Source organism: Anser anser (genome assembly GCF_964211835.1).
Source record: "Anser anser genome assembly, chromosome: 1".
In the NCBI taxonomy this organism is placed as follows: Eukaryota; Metazoa; Chordata; class Aves; order Anseriformes; family Anatidae; genus Anser; species Anser anser.
In genome coordinates this window covers 197,379,986-197,400,532 of record NC_139720.1, presented here as the reverse complement: position 1 = coordinate 197,400,532, position 20,547 = coordinate 197,379,986, and the positions used below count along the sequence as shown (strand labels likewise).

The following is a 20,547-nucleotide window of genomic DNA, read 5'->3' as shown; positions in this document are numbered from 1 at the left end:
GGTTGTAGGGCAATGCGGAGTTGTAGGACGATCCTCACTTGTAAGGTGCTGTGCAGCTTTAGGGTGATGTGCAGTTGTAGGCTGATGTGCAGTTTTAGGGTGCTGTGTAGGTTTAGGGTGCTGCATAGTTTCAGCGTGATGTGCAGTTGTAGGGTGATACGTAGTTTTAGGGTGCTGTGTAGGTTTAGGGTGCTGCATAGTTTCAGTGTGATGTGCAGTTGTAGGGTGATACGTAGTTTTAGGGTGCTGTGTAGGTTTAGGGTGCTGCATAGTTTCAGCGTGATGTGCAGTTGTAGGGTGATACGTAGTTTTAGGGTGCTGTGTATGGCGGCCTGCGGGATGGCTTGTCTCGCAAGTGCCAGGGGGAGCCTGATGCACAGCTTGTTCCCAGGCGACCCTGCAGGCAGGTGACAGGAGGTGGCACAGGAATGGTCACAGTTCCAGCGACCACGCAGGACACGTAGCCCAAAATGTGGCATATTGTCTCGTATCTGACGAGTCCCCAGGAGCAGGTTTCACCAAATCCTGCATCCGCAGGCTGCTGGGGCAAACCTGGGCTCTGCTGTGTGGAGTGACCTGTGCTGAGCACCGGAGGAGTTTTGTGTCCCGTCTTTCTGCTGTGAGAGCAGAACGGTGGCTGAATGGAGAGCAGAATGGGCACGGTGGCTGGTGCCTCAGGGACGGTTCCTCGTGGAGTGGCAGGTGGCGTAGGGAGTTGTTAACGTGTGAACTGCTCTGTGGACCAGTGGCTTACACATGTCTGGTGTCAGCACCTCTTCAGACTTTCAGGTCTAGTGCACATAACATTCATGCAGGGAATGTGTACGTTTTTGGGGTGTGCTACTTAGCCACTGTGTGATATACAAAACCACTGTCAGCAGCTGTGGAAGGTACAACGTCAGGTGTGTACAGGGGCCACAGTGTTCACCTGTTGTCCCACTGAAATGATGTTTGTAGAGTATGGGGAAAAGTCATGGTGTTGGGCTTAAGGACCTGGTAAGAAAGTAAGCCTGGCACTGTCCACTAAAACTGAAAGCTGTTCTTGCTAGCTTTCCATTTCTTTTAAAAGAAGAAAAAAAAAAGTTCACAGGTGTTTACAATTGCACAGAATTTGGGATTAATAATGTTAATAACGTTAATAAAGTTCTTTTGTTTTATGGATTCTTCTTTGCCCCAGGTAATTTCAACGCTTGATTTTAACGTGACATTTAGAATTTTGTCCACAAGTGGGACTGTGAAAGTAAAAAGAGTTGTCTGACATATTGAGATTTTACTGGTGAATGAGGATGCCTTTCTCTTTCCCTGAACAGTCAATGAATTACTGTAGAGCTCTGTATCTGCAGACTTAGAAAGACAATATAGAATATTGAGAAAAGTATTTCCAAAGTAATGCTGCGTAAAAATGCAATAAGGAAATTTAAATTCTTCACATTTACTCTTCTCAAGGCATGCGAGTGAGTTTCTGTTTTGTCCTCAAAAAGCAGCAAGCAAACATTTCAAAATAGAATAAGTAACTATGGTGTTTGTGGATGGTTTATGATGAAAAAGGCATTATGTTTTTGATGTTGGAAATTACATTTCAGGTTCCTATCAACTCAAGGATGAATATAATAAAAGTTTTGATTTTCTTTGCAAGTCAGGTACTACCAGAATGTTATCAGAACACATATGGAATAATGTGGTAATTTATCATTTTTTTCTTGATGTAAATCATTTGTGTAAATGGTAATTTAGTATAATACGCAGTCAATCACAGTTTTCTGAAAAACTTTCTCTCTTTTTTTTTTATTTTATTATCACAGATTGAAGCTACTGATTCAAAGAATAATGTGTTGGTATTCTTTAAGCTGCGACCTGATGTAATTACAGAAGATAATCTTCATAGTAATATCCTTGTGTCATCTATGCTAGATTCACCAATTAACACCCTTTATCAAGCTGTTCGACAAGTTTTTGCACCAGTATTACTGAAGGTGAGCAATACACTGATTTAAATAGTCTATAGATTTAATTGAAAAAATTAGAATTCCACTATCTTAATTATTCTGACAAAATATTTTATATTATAAAAATAAAGTATTTTAAGAGCTTAAATAGATATTTCTAATATCTAAATATCTGATACCTAAAATATCTATCTAAATCCATATTTCTAATTTCTGAGTTAAAGAAAACACTTTATCATATTGTCTCATATCGTCTTAGGAGGGTTCTGGATATGTGTGTGCCTGACTAGAAACATGGAATACATGGTGCTGTGGTTATTGGAGACAATGGCTCCTTACCTTCCTTTCCAGCAGTAATTCCGATCTTGTGTATTTTTCCTGTTTTAGATGTTTTATATTTTATCCAAAACGCATATGTCAGTATCACACAAAGTATAATTTCTACAGAATGTCAGATGGGTGTTCTGGCCTCTGGATTAGTTTGTACAACTGCAGTTTTCATAGATCTGGTATTTTAAAATGTTCTTAGGCTTTCGCTTCATTTCCATTAAAGAACATGTTTCTTTTGTGGATTTTTTTTTGTCAAAAACAATAATCATGTCTATATTTCATTATCTTTACAAGCAGAATTTCAGCAGTTGCACGTTTTTAATTTCTTGCACATTATAACATTAATAAAATAATTTTAGGAAAACACAACTTTCAATATTTGATTATAGCAATTTGCAGATTCTAGTCTAGAATTAGATTCAGAATTCATTTTTCTTAACAGAGAATTACTTAAAGAATTCTGAACACTCGCAAAGTCCTTTTATAAATCCAACAATTGACTTATGAATTTGTGATTAAAAAAATTGCACTGTATTACTCTGATTTGAGAAGTAAAAAAAAATAAATGTTTTTCCTTGGTGTTAAGAAAAATATTATGGCATCCCATCATGTGGGTAACTGTCACTAATCTGTCCCTGTGTGTGTGTGTGTGTGTATTTAGATAAATGGAAGGAAAATAGTAATGGTTCGGTTGTGTGAGTCACATTTTGTGAAATTTTCATTGCAGGATGAGACATGGAGTAAAACATTTGATCCCAAACTCCAGAAGCTTCTAAGTGAGCTTGAAACTGGTTTGAGTACTGTTCTCAGAAGATCAGATCCTAATTGCATGGGAGAAAAGTTCAGTGAAGATGATGTGCAAGGTTTGTTCGGCAGTTATGTTTTTTGTAATTAATTATCATACTATCGATATAAAGATTAAAAACACATAGTATAACAATCATCAACAAAGTATAATAAATTATGTTGCTATAATCAATTAATTTTAAATTAGGAGTAAATCAGTGTTTGATAAATTGAATTTCCAGTCTTCATGGAAAGACTGAAGTGCCTGCAGTGCCTGCAGAGTGTGAAATATAACAGCTTGTGCTGAGTAGGCTGGGCTTGGTGATGATCGACTCTGGTCTCTTGGTATGAACTTGATGCTACGTTTAGTCTGAGTCGGAAGTCGAAGGGCAATCACATAACTGTAAGGCAAAAATTTACTTTAGAAAGTATGTTCCACCTGTAAGTCTTTTGTTACCATTCATGTGTTTTGTATTTAAACATTTTCTGTTCGTATTTGCAGCTATACTTACACCAACAGATGAATTTCAGTTCTGGATAGAATGTGCTCGTCATGGAACGAAATTGTATAGTAAAGAGAGAGCTTCTCATTTTAAAGACCTATTTGAGGACATTGCAAAAGTATGTTTTCTTTTGTACAATAAGTGTATTGTATATTTGTAGACTTAAAAAAGCCCCAAACCCTCTCTCCTTGTGAAATATGTGTCTGTATATTTACACTCTTTTTAAACACATGAATATATAGCTATTTAGTTAATTTTTCTTAGGCAAGATTTTACTTTAAATGACATTTATTTAGTTCCTAGTGACAATGATAAAGGGGAATGCCAGAAGTAAATGGGGAGCAGATTTGACCATTAAATCCTGAGATCTGCTGTGAAAATGTAATGGTATGTTACAATTTGTTTATGCTAGTTGTGAATTTATTAAAAGAGAAATTAAAAATGCAGAGGACAAGAATCAAACCTTATACAAAATTTTAGGCACATGGGCAGCGCTTGCTCGAATAGCACTACAGATATCAATCATTCCTAACACAAATAAACTTAAATATTTAACATTTTTTGAGGGGATCCCTCCATATTCTTTTAAGCAATAAAACAAGAAAACTATAGCAATTACTAGCTTCAGTAAAGTATAGTTGTTTCTACAATACTAGTTGGAAAATGATTGTATTATTTTTTTTTCCCTAGGATTATTATAACTTGGATAGTCTCTCTTTATTTGAAGTTGTGGATTTAGTGGAGACTACCAGGGATACCCTGGATAGTGTGTGGAGACAAACGGAACATGATCCTTATCCACAGCCACGCATGCATAATCTCTTGGATGTAATAGGTAAACCTTTATGCAGTCTTTATTAAATGAACATTTGAGAAAAAATGAAATGAATCCTGGAGCAGAGACCTTCCTCCTCTTAAAGACCCCATTGATACCCTCCAGCATTAAGGTATTTGCTTGTTGTAATTATGATCCATTAATGCTGCTTGCCTTGCGGTGTCCAGCAATTCAGCCAGTTTGGGTCAATGCCTTCAGGCGTGCCTGGGAGGATGATAGATAATACCAACATGGAGTTTGATAACTTTTGAACCTGTTGATTAGATTTGTTTCACTTCTGTTTGGCTTCTTGTCTTTTTCCCAGAGGAGAATGTTTATTTGCATAAAACCCTCATTTGAAAGTTAATTCAGTTTGCATGGAAGTGGGAGCAGGACATACAGAGAGACTGCTTCCCTCATTCTCATGACAGTAGTCCCGTGTTCTGGGACAGACATAAGACAGCGAGCTTTCCTGCTGCTGTCAAACTTTTGTGTGCATGAGGAGGACGGCTGTTTGTATCAGGATGGCTGGGGGCAGACAGCTGCCATCACTGCTGATACAGATGATGCTTGTGCGTGAATTCCAGAATCAAAATCCATCAGTTTCTGGTATTGGGCCAACCTCCAGTTGGACTAACATGGAGATGTTTAAGCGATTTATTGAAGCTGAAACGATGTGAACAGTTACTGACAAATTTGTGTGGTTTTAAATAATAACCTTATAATAGTTTTTCAAAAATATTGTTGGGACTTGATGTGGAGTTTAAAAAAGTTATTTTGAACAAACTGTATACTGTTTTCATATACTTTTTTTTTGTGTTCTAGGGAGCTGTCTAGGTAGATTTGTTCAGAGAAAATTAGCAGCTTTGAACCTGTGGGAGGATGCTTTTCACACTGTTAAAGAAAATCTAAAGGCTGGCATCTTGATTTGTGAACAATGGGCATCAGCTTGTGAGTACTTAACTGGACAACTGTGGCAGCGTTATACTCTGCATCAGTGGAAAAATGAAAAGTATTTCCCTGAATCTTTAGTCAAACTCAGCAAACATCTCGATGAGGTATTATCCACATTTATTCATTATTTATTTATCACGTATTACTATTATTGAATAATAATTACTATTTATTGTTATTTATTTTTATCTATTTCATTAAACACCATTATTTAAAAGGAAATAGAAATAAAGTCATAAAAGGAAAGTAAAAACACTTTTTATAGCCTTTTTAGAGTGAGCATTCTGTAATTCATATGCTTGCCTGAGCCTTTCAAAAACTTTCTGTAAAAAGTAGAAGGGTGTCATGTAGTGCTTGTGCTTTTTGCTTTTAAATGTAAGTTTTATGTAAAAGCATGTTGATATGTCATATTTTCTTTTATAGGTCTTAACTGTTAGAACACTGCATGAAAAACTTACATTTTTTTTGCCATCTGGAGAACAAAATGCTTTACATGTTGCCCAGGTGTTTGAGCCCTTTGCTGGCCTAAATCCTGTACACTATAATCCTTACACAGAGGTATAATGCTTATTTTTAATTTATTGATACTCCCTGTGTGACTTTTTAGTATTTAGATGAGCAGTCCTAAAGTAACATGTATATACTGATTGTCTTCTAGCCATTATGGAAAGCTGCAGTCTCTCAGTTTGAAAGAATTATTGCACCAGCAGAACAAAAAGTAGCAAGCAAACTGAAGAAATTTATTTCAGAAATTCAAGACAGCCCTCAACAGGTACAGGCATTTTTGCAGTCTGAAAACTTCCTGATGGGAAAAAGTTACTGAGTTCTTAAGTAGTCAGTTTTGAGCAAAGGGGTAAATACTTACAGGCAAAGACTATTTATGAACAGCCATAAAGAGTAGTATCAGAATATGTTTCATTTTTTTCAGGAGAAAGAGATAACTTGTTTTAATTTCATATTCTAGCTTCTTCAGACATTTCAAAAACACAAGGAACTGATAAAGCGTCCAAATATAAGCAAAGAATTACTTTTAGAAAGGGAAACATTGCTAGCAAGGCTTCAAGATTATGTCAAAGGTAAAAATTATCTAACCGTGTTTGACGACATTAGTATTTTTGCAAATAATATAATTGTTTGTTTACTATAGAATTATGTCATTATACCTACTATATTTTTATAACTATAATAATACATTTAAGCTTGTTCTGTTAGGTTTCTGGTCTAACGTGAATCTTTTTCTTGTGTTAGACTATCAGACAGACTTTGAAACTCGATGCCATGGTGTTCCTGGTGATGTTTCTGGACCACTGTCAGGCAAAAACCTTTCTGAAGTTGTCAATAATATCGTATGGGTGCGGCAGCTGGAGCTGAAGGTAACAGATTCCATTACAAACAGATTTCATTGCTAGTTAGATATAGTGTTATTATACGAACATAAATCATACATAAGAGATTGTGGAGATAAAAGGTGTAAGAGAGTGTGGAGAAAATAACATTAAAAAAATTGTGGACTTCCAAGAGTTATAGAATCAGGATTCCTTATCTGTGGCACCATGTGCTAAGTTGAATTCTATTAACTGACACAATAAACAATCTTTTCATGATGAACTGAACAGCCTCTTTTTGTGACTTACTATTTTCTGGCAAAACAAAACAACAACAACAACAAAAAGAAAAAAGAAAAAAAATTCTGAGTGGAGATGACTTTTTTAAATTTTATCCTCCAGTTTGCGTTTTAAAATTCTATGTAAGATTTACACATAGCTAGATTCTGACATCGTAATTCTCATCTATTATTAGCCTTTGCAGTGTCCCCTTGAGAACAAAGAGATTTCTTGGTAATACTGTTTTGAGTCAGTGTCTGACAGGGAATTTACATTGCTAAATTAAGGAGTGCAGTTTATTTCTGTGTAGTAGAGGTAAATGGCAAGTAATTCTGTGTTCTCTTACCGCAGAATGAGTTTAAGACATACCTGATTCTGTTTTAGCTTCTGTTATTTTTATTGATCTGTAGTAAAACTTCAGTTGGAAACTCTGGAACTTTGTTTTGGAAAAGTATGGACTGGTTAAAAGCAAAATGTTTTGTGTAAACTTAAGTGCCATTGACAATAACTACGTATTTGAATGAGAATAGCTGTTATCCATCCCCAAATAACGATTAGTACAGTTTTTTTTGGATCACCTGTGATTTGCAGAAACTCAAGGGCCCATTTCAGCTGAATGTGACAGAAGGTGGAGATCTTAAATATCTTTTTGTGTGTGTGTGTGTGCGCATCCTTCAAAGGGAAAAGCAGCAGATAAGGTTTCACAATGATTTCTTCTGCTTGGTCTGCTAAAGCATCTCAGAGGGGAACTCAACTGGTGTGTGAGTTGTGTGTCTACCTTAAGCTGAGCTGAACTTTTGAATTCCTCTCATGTCTTCACTGATTGCATTGACTAGGGTCTTGATTCATTTGTCCACACATAGGTGTGAAATCCTGTCTGAAATGCCCTTGAGCATTGACATGAACCTTATAGATACAGCACACAATGTGTTGGCATGTGATGGGAGACCTGTAACTTTATGGAAAATGAACGAAAGACCACGTGGGATACCCCAGGATATCTTAATAGTGGTAGACACTTGTGGTGGACAACTTACTCAAGCCAACTATTTCAATTTACTGTAACTAGAATTCTAATACATAGGACACAATTCAGTATTCACTTATTTTTTCTAATCTGTTTTTGAATCCCACTGGGATGTTTTATAGTACTGATTTTTATTGTGGTGATTCTTCTTTTCTAATTTATTAGCAGGAATTTAAGCTTCCTTTCTTTGTGATTGTATTCAAGGTGGATGACACTATCAAGCTTGCAGAGTCTCTCCTCTCTGACTTGTCTGGATTTCAAAGTTTTCATCAAAGTGCAGATTCTTTTCTGGAACTGTTAAAAGTATATGAACAAGAGCAATTTGATGACTGGTCTAGGAATATACAGTCAGAATTATCAAATCCCAAGTCAGGACTTTGGTAAGTATTTAAATTTTCATTTGAATAATGTTAATGCTGAAATCTGTACCGTAGGGTAATTTGATAGGACCTGATTAAAGAAATACAGATTTTACTGAATGAATGCAGAAATAAAGTGAAAGAGTTCATGATCATTTCATCGTTCTGCCAGGGTTGGTTGTTAAGATGAAGCACACAGGACAATGCTAATGGCTAATCTTGTGGTTTCTATTGACACCTGTAATGAAATATGTTTGTTTCGCTTTTTGTTGTATTATCCATAGTGTGATAATGTCTAGAAACCAGATGAGACAGGAATATAACTGTTGATATACAGATCACACATGTAGAGTTACAAATAAATTGCTATTCACAAGAAATTCTGTGGTCTAAATTGCGCAGATGAAAGAAGGGTAAGAATACCAATTTACATCTCATAAGTTTTATTCACCAAAATAATGAAATTCAAATATATATCTATATATATTTAAATTTACTGTTTTTTTTGTTGTTGTTGTTATTTGTTTGTTTGTTTGTTTGCTTTTTAATTGGGCACATATCTTCTGTCTGCATCCAAGTGTTGCAAAGTGTTCACTAGGGGAGGTTTAGGTTGGTTATTAGGAAAAACTTCTTCACTGAAAGGGTTTTTAGGCATTGGAATGGGCTGCCCAGGGAAGTGGTTGAGTCACCATCCCTGGAGGTCTTTAAAAGACGTTTAGATGTAGAGCTTAGTGATATGGTTTAGTGGAGGACTTCTTAGTGTTAGGTCAGAGGTTGGACTAGGTGATCTTGGAGGTCTCTTCCAACCTAGATGATTCTGTGATTCTGTGAAACTTCTTTTGAATAAAGTGAGGGTTTGTCCACAGTTCCACTGGACACAAGTGTTGCTACTCCTGTGCCAACTTTTATTTTATGAAAAACACACTTATGTAACAAATTAGCAGATTCAGAACTGCAATATGTAGAAATGATATTATTGATTAGTACCATAAAAATTTGTTTTTGTGAGAGTTTTTTAAAAAGTTTTTTTTTTTAGCTTTCTGCAAAGAGATTAATTAAAAGGAAGAGAAAAGAGGTAGCTCACTGTAAAGGGGGATGCAGTGGATATGTGAACTCGAATAAGGTGAGAAAAAAAACTGAAAAAAAATGAGTAAACCTGAAGCATTTATGAAAGAAGCCTAGGAGGATGATGGTAGAAGCATTACTATAGTAGAAGAAATAATTGGAGTAAAATCTAATGATAGTTTAATGTTTTTGTTAGAATTATTTATTAGATTATTATACAATGCACCTAAGAAAAGACAAATATCAAATTATGTTCATGAATATGCTTAATTTGATTTTGGCTTAGCATCCAAGCTAATAGTCCAGTAATGGAGTTGGATCATGTCTTTGGAACGTTAAACATACTCTATTCAGACCGTTTGGTGACTCTCCTAAGAGAAGTACGTCAGTTGTCGGCACTCGGCTTTGCTATACCAGCAAAAATACAGCAAGCTGCAAACACTGCACAAAAGTTCTGTAAGCAGGCAGTCATCCTCAAACAGGTATAACATTAAATGTAGTAACAGGTAATTCATTGATACTGTGTTTTATTTTTAATAAAACCATTTTATTTTTAAAATAAAACCATTTTATTTTTAATAAAACCAAATAAATGCTATTGATATCTGAGATATTTGCACAGCTAGGGCAGAGGTGACACAGCACCTACAAAATACCCATGCATCTGGATTGTTGACAGGTGTTCAGGTGGAAACCTTAGCCATCTTAAGAAGTATTAGCTATCTATGTGTCAGCAGCTAAAGCAAGTTGTAGGATATCCCTGTTAGTCCAGCTGCCAATTTGTAAGGAAATAAATTGGTTTTAGATCTTGTATCATGTCCATGGAGGATGTCATGGATACTTGAAGGCATCTGAAATGGTACTAGATGCCTATGTTTGCATAAAACAGTGGAATTGTTCCACTTGCAATAAACTAGAGACTGAAGCCATTGCACTTAAGGTGAAGTATAATCACAGACATGTAAGTAGCACGGTTTTTTAGCTGTTAGAATTCATCACTAGAAGATATGATCACATTACCACTGAGTATGTACTTTATTCTTGTAAACATTTTACTATTATAGTTAATTCTAATTTCTTAGTACTGTTGATTTCACATTATGTTCAGAAATATTTTGTGAATCTTAAATGTACTTATATACAAGAACCAATTACATTATTTATAAGTTTAATCTGTTCATTTTTACAGGTGGCACATTTTTATAATTCTATTGATCAACAAATGATTGAGAGTCAGAAGCCAATGATGTTACAGTCTGCCCTAGCGTTTGAACAGATAATTAAGGTGAAAGAATTCCCCTCCTTGTATTTGGAATATCAGTGGTATCTGCATACCACCATATCATGCTTTTTCTGTGTTTTTACTGGACTTTTTAAGTGCAGTCTTCCAATACAAGCAACACCATCCGTTTCGTTAGCATTTGTTGAAATCAGTGGACCTTTCTTTTTGAAATCATGAATTTCAGTTTCAAGTGCTCTTCCCTCTTTCAACACTCTGCAATGTGAAAATGGTTGGAGAATTATAACATTCCCATAAATTCTGTATTGGGCCAGAAAATGCCTGCAGAGAAAGCGTTGCAAAAACTGTTGGAAACATGCTCCTGAGAACCATTTTGCAAAACAGAATATAATAGTGGGGCTGAAGGTAGAAGAGAAGTTTGGGTTTGGGGTTATTTCACACAAAATGGTGTGGACCAAACTGTGGGTTCAAAAGTGTTCTGGAAAAGTTTCCCAAACTTTTTCCGTGGTTGGGCTGCTGTTTGTGCCACAATATTTTATTAGTGTGCAGACCATAAGCTGGTGATTGTGCAGAAGTGTTCTGAGCCACAACATATTCTTCTGCCTGGCACGATTTCTGCGCTGTATCTTTTAGGAATGGGTCCAGCTGTGGAACTTTAAATGCTTTTGTTACTATTTTCTACTGTAAACTGCAAAATATGTTTAAAAAAAAAAAAACAACAAAGAAACACCAAGAATATTGATTAAAAAAACAAATGAAAAGGAGCTCCCCAAATTGTAATTTTTGCTTATGAGTCAGTGGAATTTTACAGTGGAAATATTATTTTTACTGATAAATGTGTTTTTCAAGCATTCAAGGTCTGGTCCTGGAGGAAAAGCTCAAATAACATGGGATAATCCCAGGGAATTGGAAGCTTATATCCAAAAACTCCAAGCTGCTGCTGAGCGACTTTCCACTGAAAACAGGAAACTGAGAAAGTGGCACACAAACTTCATTGAAAAGGTATGTTTTCCAGGTAAAATCAAAATTGGGTTTTTTAGAGCTTACTTTACTCTTTCTTCCATTTATGTGGTTATGAGCATATGTATTATCCTTTCAAATTCTTTTAACAGGTTATATCTCTTATGAATATTGATCTACTCCGGCAGCAGCAGCGTTGGAAAGATGGACTCCAGGAACTCAGAACTGGTTTTGCAAGCCTCGAGTCACAGGCAGGGTTTCATTGTCATATTGCAAGCAGCAAACATCTGATTTTTCAATACTTATCAAGATTTAAGACTCAAACATACTATGATTTAATTAATTATGATTAATGTTTTAATAGCTCATTAATCAGGATAATATTTTTTTTGTGTCATGCTAGTAATGGGAGAAGAAAAACACTTAGTCAAGTACCAGGGCTTAGGTGAATAAATGGGAGAACCTTAAGTCTTGTACAACAGTTGTGTCTGAGCCATCAACATGTGCTGAAATGCAGAAATGGGTGCAGCTATCTCCAGGCAGAATAAGATAAATGTATAAAATTTCGAATTGAAATGCATTTCTGACTGAAATAATGAAGATTACTTGTCCATCCATTAACTGCCAATTTTTGATTAAGAATATCAGATTATCAAAGTAACTCGGAATGATATTAGTATCACCTAAGTTATTTTGATATATCATTAGTCAATTTAATTTTTCCTGTTGCCTTCAACAGTGATGGGTCTGTAATCTTAGGTGGTTGTGGTATCCTTGGCCTCACTAATAGAGATCTGAATCATTTTAATTGGTATTTGCTAGTCAAATAAATGCAGTAGTTTCACTGTATTTTTTTTTAATAAAATTTTCCATTTCTCAGATAATACAAGTAAATGGATATTTAGCTGTATGTGTATTTTCCTTTAGTTTTTGGTTGGTAATTTGTATTGAAATGTAATTTGCAAATTTTTATCTTGAATTCAATTTATTTTTTAAGAAATTAATACATTATTTGCTCTTAAAGTTAGTTTGAAAATATTTTCAGTATTACAGTATATGGTATGGCATTTTCATATGGTATATAAAAAATGGAAGTAAACTGTGTTAAATCACTTTTTTTTTTTTTTTTTTTTAATCCTTGACTAGAACTGATAAAACTGAAGCAAGTGTATCCTGCTTTCACCATCCAAAATTACAATATATTATCGTCTGGCTATACCTTGCTAATATACTTCATTGTTGCCATGAAGCTGTTAAAATTCTGCATTATCTGACAAAGTTTTCAGGGCTCTATCTACAGAATGTGTAGTAGCATAGGGAAAACAAGTGCCTGGGTTTATCTGTGTAAAAATTATAAACAGGTTTGTATTAACACTTTAGACACATCATTTGGAAGAAAGGAGCCAGAAGTAACTAACTGAATTATAATTGTACATGATGGAACATTACTATTTCTGTAGGTTTCTTCCTTACGTTGTCCTTGTTGTCATACAGGTGTCAATTTATAAGAATTTTACACTTTTATTTAAAACCTATATTTATAATTGTCTTAAGATTTAATTGAGACAATTTCAAATTTCCCTTGTTTCTGAAACATTTCTGTTGGAAGAGTTCCACTGGGCAGTCTGAAATTGTTGGACAGACCTTAAATGTATGGCTTCCTTAGCAGCCTTGGTCTGACTCCAAAGCCCTGACTGAAAATTACTATTGAAATAAGTAAGAGAAACTGTTAAGCTGAAAGATGTTTCCAATTTCTTTTTTGGCTTGTATTGCCACTTTGAAAATGCTTGGGTGGCTTACCAGTGACCATTTACAGACTTAAGTATGTGATACTGCTTTGAACATTCTTATGGAATGTGCAATGTAGCACATTCCAAGGAAATTTTGATTTAAGATAAAAGTCTTGTATTGACTTATTAGTTAATACTTATCTTAAACACACAAGAATTTTCTGAAATAAAGGTTAGAAGGTAGCTTATATATCACAGGGAAGTAAAAGGTGTGATACATATTTAGATCTCTCATTCAGCCATCCTTGTATCTTATATCTAGCAGAATTCCATTTATTTTAGGGTACCATTGAAGAATCTTGTCATAGATTAATACAGTTGGTGAAGTTCTTAACCTGAAGTACAGTAGAGACTGTTTTGATAAGGCCTTCATTTTTTATTCCTATGTTCCTCTGAAAGACATTCTATATCTTCTTAATAGTCAAACACAATATTGCTTTGAATTTTACTAAGATCACTATCTTCATTCTCAGTTTCACTTAATTACAGTAAATGTTACATTTTAGGGTTTCAAATCATGTGATATGAAAGCTTGGAGACAACACTGGAATCATCAACTTTACAAAGCTCTGGAGCATCAGTATCAGATGGGCTTAGAAGCACTTAATGAGAATTTACCAGAAATAAATATAGATCTAATATTCAAGTAAGATTTTTTTTTCCCTAAAAATAAAATATTCTGGCTCAAATTGTATTCAAGTATTTATTTTTTGTATTATTTGTTCCACTTTTCAGGCAAGGCCAGTTGCAATTCAGACCTCCTTTTGAAGAAGTACGAGCTAGATATTACAGAGAAATGAAGAGATTCATCTCCATTCCAAATCAGTTTAGGGGAGTAAGTGAAACAGAGGAAGAGTCTATCTTCACAGTTATGACTGAAAGAAATGCAAATGGATTTCTGACTGCTTTCAGTAAAGCAGAGGATTTGTTCAGAAAGCTGGCAGAAGTTTCTAATCAATTCAAGGTATTTTCAGTATTGGACTCATACTTTTTCATGTAGATTTATCTTTTTAGGCTTCAGACATTCTAGAAGTAACTGAGCAATGAAACCTGTGCATTATCGTCCTTTTCTGCAAGGCATGTAAGCAAAAGTTTATTAATTCTATCCATGTTAAGCCAACTACTCAAGCACATGCCTAGCTTGAAGCATACATACAGTTCCCATTGAAATCTCTGTATTACAGCAGTCTTTTTACCCTTGCTCAAAATGTGTTTTGATCTTCCTTAAATGACTGGATACATCAAACCATTCTGTACCTCCTGATTTTTGTATTAAGTGAATCTGTAGGTAATTGAAGGAGCATAATGGTTAAAGAAAATGCAGCTTGAAAACATGATTAAAATATTTTAATATTATTGAGAAACAAAGTTTTTTAGTCTACTAAATATTTCTTTTCCATGAAATAAAAAACAACGTTGAAAAGGAATGGATTGTAATTGGGCAAGTAGATATGGAAACCCTGGTGACAACGCATCTTTCTAGCAAACAAGACTGGGAAAAAAACTTCAAAGCATTAAAAGTGAGAGGCAAAGAAGCTGAACGTCTTCCAAGGTATAGTGTAACCGTGTTCCTTTGTTTGAATAACGAATTCCATCAGATAATAAAGGTAATAATAAAATAGAAATACTCTTTTTATGTGGAGATACAGATAGAATTTCAAGTGTTTTTGAAGTAGTTGTACTTTTTAAAGGTTTAGATTTTTGTTCTTTGGTTTTATTTTTGGACCCTTACTCCCTTTTATCTATGGAGCCCTCTCAAAAAGCTTTTTGATATGACAGGAATCTCCCTCAAAATTCAGAGCTGGTTCTGAGATACTACAAAACACGGTGATATTTTAACAATTCTTTCAGCTGAGTCATGTACACCTGCAGTATATGTGGCCATTGGAAACAAACTTAGCAGATGTTTATACATTAAATAATTAATGTATTTAAGCACTTGATTAAATCCTGTAAGTAAGGTAGGCTAGTTTAGGCTTTTATGCTTACATGCATTCACACAGGATTCTGTGTATTGCATAGTTAGCATTATCAAATGATACTGGGGGGAAGCATGTTCAGAGCAACTAGAAAGAAGTCACGTTTCATGCAGGAGGATGTTCTGGTGGAACTTATTGGCTAAATGATATTCTCAGTAGTAAACATTTTCACGTATTTGAGGATAGACAGGGTGAGTAGAAGAGAAATCAGGTGATAGATCTTATAGCCAGAAAACACACACGGTTATGAAGTGGCAAAAGGCGAAAATAATTGGTGTTGAGGCAGGATACTCAGGAAAGTATCGAGTAAGGTACACTTACACTTTTGATGGTGTTCTTTAGTCTTCTGCTAATGGTCACTGTCGGAGATAAGATACAGGGCCTTGATATGGCTTGCTATGGCTTTTTTATGTGCATAGGACTATTAAAGCCTGGGTTAGTAAATTCTCATGGAAATTAGAGGTTTAAGGACATGACTGCACAAATAATTATTCTTTTTGTTTTTGAGTATAAAAATAGCCCTTTTGAATTTAGTGACATTAATTATATAAAATCAAGTGATTTTCTAAGTATTTGGAAGACTGAAGCATTAGACCTTAGTCTCTGTAAAATTGGGTATATATGCCTAACGGTTAATATGCCTTTCAGTATTACGAGTAACACGATTATTTGTCCATTAAGCTGGAACTTTTACTTGTAGAATTATGTATTTTGGCTTATGTAGAATTATGGTATTTTTTCTTATTAGGCTATAAAATCAGGGTAAACTGTAGACATGCATTGATCTTAGAGCTATTGAGACATATCTATACTTCTGAATATTTGCTATTTTTTAAATCTTTTGTCTTAAAGCATCATCAAGATAGACTGTTTAACTGTTAATTGCAACCCTGTGAAAACTGCAATTGATGATTTTATCCAGAAGTTCTACGATGTTCTTGTCCTTTCTTTGAGAAAATCTATACAAGGTAAATACCTTTGATGAACAGTAGCTTTTTATTTCTGTTGTACATGTGGGCATTAGTGTTACTGTATTTGTTAAATACTCTTTTTACTTTAGAAATACTTTACTCTTGGACATAGTGAATGGCAGAAATCACAGTGGAACAAAAATAATCTCTCAATATTTTTTCACTACATGCCAGATCTGAAACCCTTTGATATTCGTATGCATGTATTCCATTCACTTGTTTTGACCATATCTGTTCTAGGATAAACAGGATACATATGGATATTCTTTTGATTGTTTCTTTTATGTGGAGAATAATTTCTTAGTTGTTTGAAGTTAATTGAAGGAAGCATCACAAAATGTTGCATTCAAAAATAGCATTTGATTTTTCTTTTAAAAATTTAAATACTTCACCAGGAGTCTTAAATAACCTAGGCTTATTCCATAGAATTCCTTGTCAGTTAGATTGTCAAAATGCAGAGTATTGAAGAGTGCAAAATATTTCCCCATTTTTTTGTGTTCTGGGTACAGATGATGAGCAATACCAGTGTTTTATGCTTAAAATGTAACAATCAGCGCAGGAAATGTAGAACAGGGGTCATGCAAAGAGTGAATTAGTTCCATAGCCTGAAAGTTGAATTGTTTCCTGGAAGATGCATTATTTCCTGCAATTGTATATTTCCTTGCTAGGTGCTGTGCCTTTACTGTTAGGAAAATGCGATATTATAGCTCAGTCAGGCTTTTGTTTGTGAATCTTTTCACTGTTTAATGCAAGGTGCTTTATTTAGTTAGTTTCTTTTGAAACAAAACAAAACTCCCAAATAAAAAAAAAACAACAATTTTTATGTGTTTTTCTCTTTTTGCCATTAAAATACATACAGATTTTGAAAGTGTACAAATAAATGCACTAGGTCTGAATGTTTAATTCTCAGAAGAGACTGATACTTACATTGTAAATCATACTCTGAAAGTAGTGGATTAAATTTAAAAATCTATGTGTAAGCACAAACATGCAGTCTTTGTTGAAGGAGCATGTAATATTGAGGTCAGCAATTTTAAAAATTAAAACCTTGTGTGCAGTATCATAAATTATGATAGTGTTGTATCACAGTACATTTGTCTGACCGATATTTATTACTACAAGTATTTTTTCCATAATAACTTCATGTTCCGCCTTTCCTTATATAGCTCACCTACATGATGTTTCTTCATTTCTTACTGATGCCATGGAAACACTAGTGGTTAGGCCCCAGACTGTAGAAGAAATATCAGAAGACAACTTAAAATATTTAAAGCTACATGAACAAAAAGGAGGGGTAAGATACTATTTTATCATATCCAATACAAAAACTACCAAAAAATGTAATTGCTTTCCGGTCTGGAAATCTATGTTTAGTGTAACTAGTTTAGAACATACAGTAGCATTATAGGGTCAGGGCAGTTGTCCATATAGCACAGTATTTTGTCTGGGGCAGAAGAATAAGGTAACTATGTAGGGAAAAAATACAAAACCAGGACAGTGTATTTGATGCATTCCCAGACTTCTAGCCCTTAACCAGAACGGTTTAGAGCTTTATGTGGTTCCTCTCTGTATAGTAACACTCATGATTTCTCTTCCACAGACTTGCGTAGTCTCCTCTTGATAGCAAACACACCCTTCACATCCAAAATATCCCCTGAAAAAGTGTAGGTTGGTCACCCAAATACACGACACCTCCTTTTATTATTTTTTTTTCACCTGCCATCTGTTAACTTCATACTATTCATGTCCTATATTAGAAGAGATAAGGAGCAATCATTCTGTAATCTTACTTTTCATGACATACAATTGTATTGTTCTTTGTTGGATTCTGTATTAGCCATCTGTTATCTAGATGGAAGAATTTTAGTTTGTCTCATCTTATACATAAGCATATCCATTGCTTTGATCATCCTTGTTACAGTTTGGTATGCCTTTCCCAGTTTTGCAACAATATTTTTGTGTGGCACCAGAAGAGTTTTGCACAGCTGGTAAGATGCAGACAACCATAGATTTGTATAATGATATAACAACATTATATCTTTTATTCTCTTTTTGTTCATTACTGACTCCTAAAATTTGATTTACTTCCTACTGATCAGAGTAAGCTGGTGTTTTTTTAAAACTGCCTGTAATAGCCCCAAGATATCAATCCTGCATAGTCGTTAGCTCAGAACACAACTTGTCTATGTGAAATTAGGATTACTTTTCCATATATGTATCACATCATGACATTGTCACTGCTACTGTCAGTCACTGTTTCTTCTAAGATCATTTTCCCGTTCTTACGTGAACTGGTTTAATGCCTTGAATAACACAGTCGTCATCAATAAACATTATTGTTTTACTAATGTGTCTTTTTACAACTCGCTTATAAACACTTTGAGCAGTCCAATACTGGGCAATCTCTTTCAATCACAGGAACTACCCATTTCCTCCCATCTCTGCTTTCTATCTTTTACCTAACCAGTTACCTGGGGGTGGACCTTTCCTCTTACGTTGAGGTTACTGTGTTTCCTTAAATGCCTCTGGAGAGGGATTGTGTTACCAGATTTTTGGAAACCCAACTGAAATAGATGACTTTAATCTCCTTTATCCATACCCTTACTGATGCCTTTAAAAAACTCTTGTAGAATTCCACAGTTTTGTAGAACCGAAGCCGCATTTACTCTTCCCAGCTGGGCAATGTGTGTCCATAATAGGATTCAGTTCTAAATTAATGCATCTTGAATGTAGGTGTCTCTGTGCATGTGGCCATAGTGCGTGCACTATTAATGCACATAGTGGAACCCTGGTTTAGTTGTCCACAGGTACAGTTTTAGAGTTACTTGAGATGCGTATTCAATATCCATGCTAGACTGGCAGACATAACAGAGGAGCACTTGGGGGCTGTACCTTTCTATAGTTAGAGCTGGAGGCCATGCAAGTGTTCTTGGGTATCTCAAATGGCCCTGAACGTGTATATGAGAAACTGAATCAAGTCCCTAGCAAATGCAGTCAATCCATTTCTAGAGAGCAATCCATTTCACCTTAAAATAGACACCTTGTGGTTGATTTATTGATTTATTAGCACCATTACTGATTTATTAGCATAAATTGATTTATTGATTTATTAGCACCAATCGATTTATTAGCACCAATTGATTTATTGATTTATTAGCACCAATTTTGATTTTAATTGATTTATTAGCACCATTAAAAGCAGTTGTTCAGATGTAGGTGCCTACTGTTTTGAGTATGTCCTAGCATATCTGACAGTTCCATACCTGGCTGGTAGATATGACACAGGACATATGGAATACCCATAACTTTTTGGGCAGCGGCTTTAAAGCCGATGGAATAGAGTAGGGAATCTCAGGTAGTGCTGCCAACCTCTGTCATTAAATGAGGCAGTCTTGATTTCAATGATCTTCGTTAACAATAATGAGATTTTCATGCCTACTTAACAAGTCCATATACTGACATCTAATTTTAGCCCGATCTTTATCTTGGGTGCAGTTTGACCTTTTGGATGTTACTTAACTCAGTAAAGTCTGCGTTAGGTTGAGTGTAAGTATTTTGATTTTATAGCAGATCTCAGGGAGAACTGTTGGATATTGAAGAGAATTGATTTTCTGTAATTTATAAAACAGTATTGACCCTTAGCATTAGGGCCTGTTGTCACCACTTAATTTTTAAAGGAAAGCAGTCATAACAGGACATTTTGGAAAATATATAAAAATCTATGCATTCATTTAATTTTCTTCCAACTTTTAAAAGTTTAATTTTTGTTCTTTAAATTTGGTTGGCTCTTATGTGGAAAAAGAATTGATTTTTTATTTTCTACTATCAGAGAAAAAAGATCTCACTCTTTTATATGAAGATAGTATCTGTTTCAAAGTGTCTCCTTCTATCTTTTTGTTCTTCCATATTGTTGTAGGTTAACCGTGGTAGGCAGCTAAACAACACACAGCCCACTCACTGCTTGTTTACTTTCCCCCTGACCCACTGTGATGAGGGAAGAGGAAGGGAGGAGTAAAAGCAAGAAAACACGTGGATTGAAATCAAAACAATTAATAAAGGAAAAGTGGAAGCAGAAAGAAAGAAGTGATGCAAAGGCAATCACTCACCACCTCTCTTGGGTAGAGCAGTGCCCAACCAGTTCCCATACAAAAGATAACTAACCTCCCTAACTCCCCAGCTGCCCTCTTATTGCTGAGCAGGATGTTATATGGTATGGAAT

General features: G+C 35.0%; 1 protein-coding gene across 8 annotated transcripts in view; it reads left to right on the top strand.

Annotated features, from left to right (window-relative positions):
* The window catches only part of DYNC2H1 (dynein cytoplasmic 2 heavy chain 1), a 165,806-nt gene that overhangs the window by 1,211 nt on the left and 144,048 nt on the right, over positions 1–20,547 (top strand). For 7 of the 8 annotated variants that reach the window (XR_014588123.1, XR_014588124.1, XM_083848651.1 and 4 more), the window contains exons 2-20: positions 1,803–1,973; positions 3,004–3,139; positions 3,565–3,683; positions 4,256–4,400; positions 5,205–5,437; positions 5,757–5,891; positions 5,992–6,105; positions 6,298–6,409; positions 6,582–6,706; positions 8,169–8,344; positions 9,675–9,870; positions 10,578–10,673; positions 11,478–11,630; positions 11,741–11,839; positions 13,885–14,024; positions 14,114–14,342; positions 14,803–14,930; positions 16,210–16,325; positions 17,495–17,622. Coding sequence is in view for 6 of the 8 variants with exons in the window: in XM_083848651.1 (XP_083704777.1) it covers positions 1,803–1,973; positions 3,004–3,139; positions 3,565–3,683; positions 4,256–4,400; positions 5,205–5,437; positions 5,757–5,891; positions 5,992–6,105; positions 6,298–6,409; positions 6,582–6,706; positions 8,169–8,344; positions 9,675–9,870; positions 10,578–10,673; positions 11,478–11,630; positions 11,741–11,839; positions 13,885–14,024; positions 14,114–14,342; positions 14,803–14,930; positions 16,210–16,325; positions 17,495–17,622 (2,751 nt within the window). In the remaining 2 variants the exon portion in view is untranslated. Of the gene's footprint in view, positions 1–1,802; positions 1,974–3,003; positions 3,140–3,564; positions 3,684–4,255; positions 4,401–5,204; positions 5,438–5,756; positions 5,892–5,991; positions 6,106–6,297; positions 6,410–6,581; positions 6,707–8,168; positions 8,345–8,394; positions 9,447–9,674; positions 9,871–10,577; positions 10,674–11,477; positions 11,631–11,740; positions 11,840–13,884; positions 14,025–14,113; positions 14,343–14,802; positions 14,931–16,209; positions 16,326–17,494; positions 17,623–20,547 lie in introns of those variants that run through there. The other variant, XM_083848655.1, reaches the window with a different exon arrangement.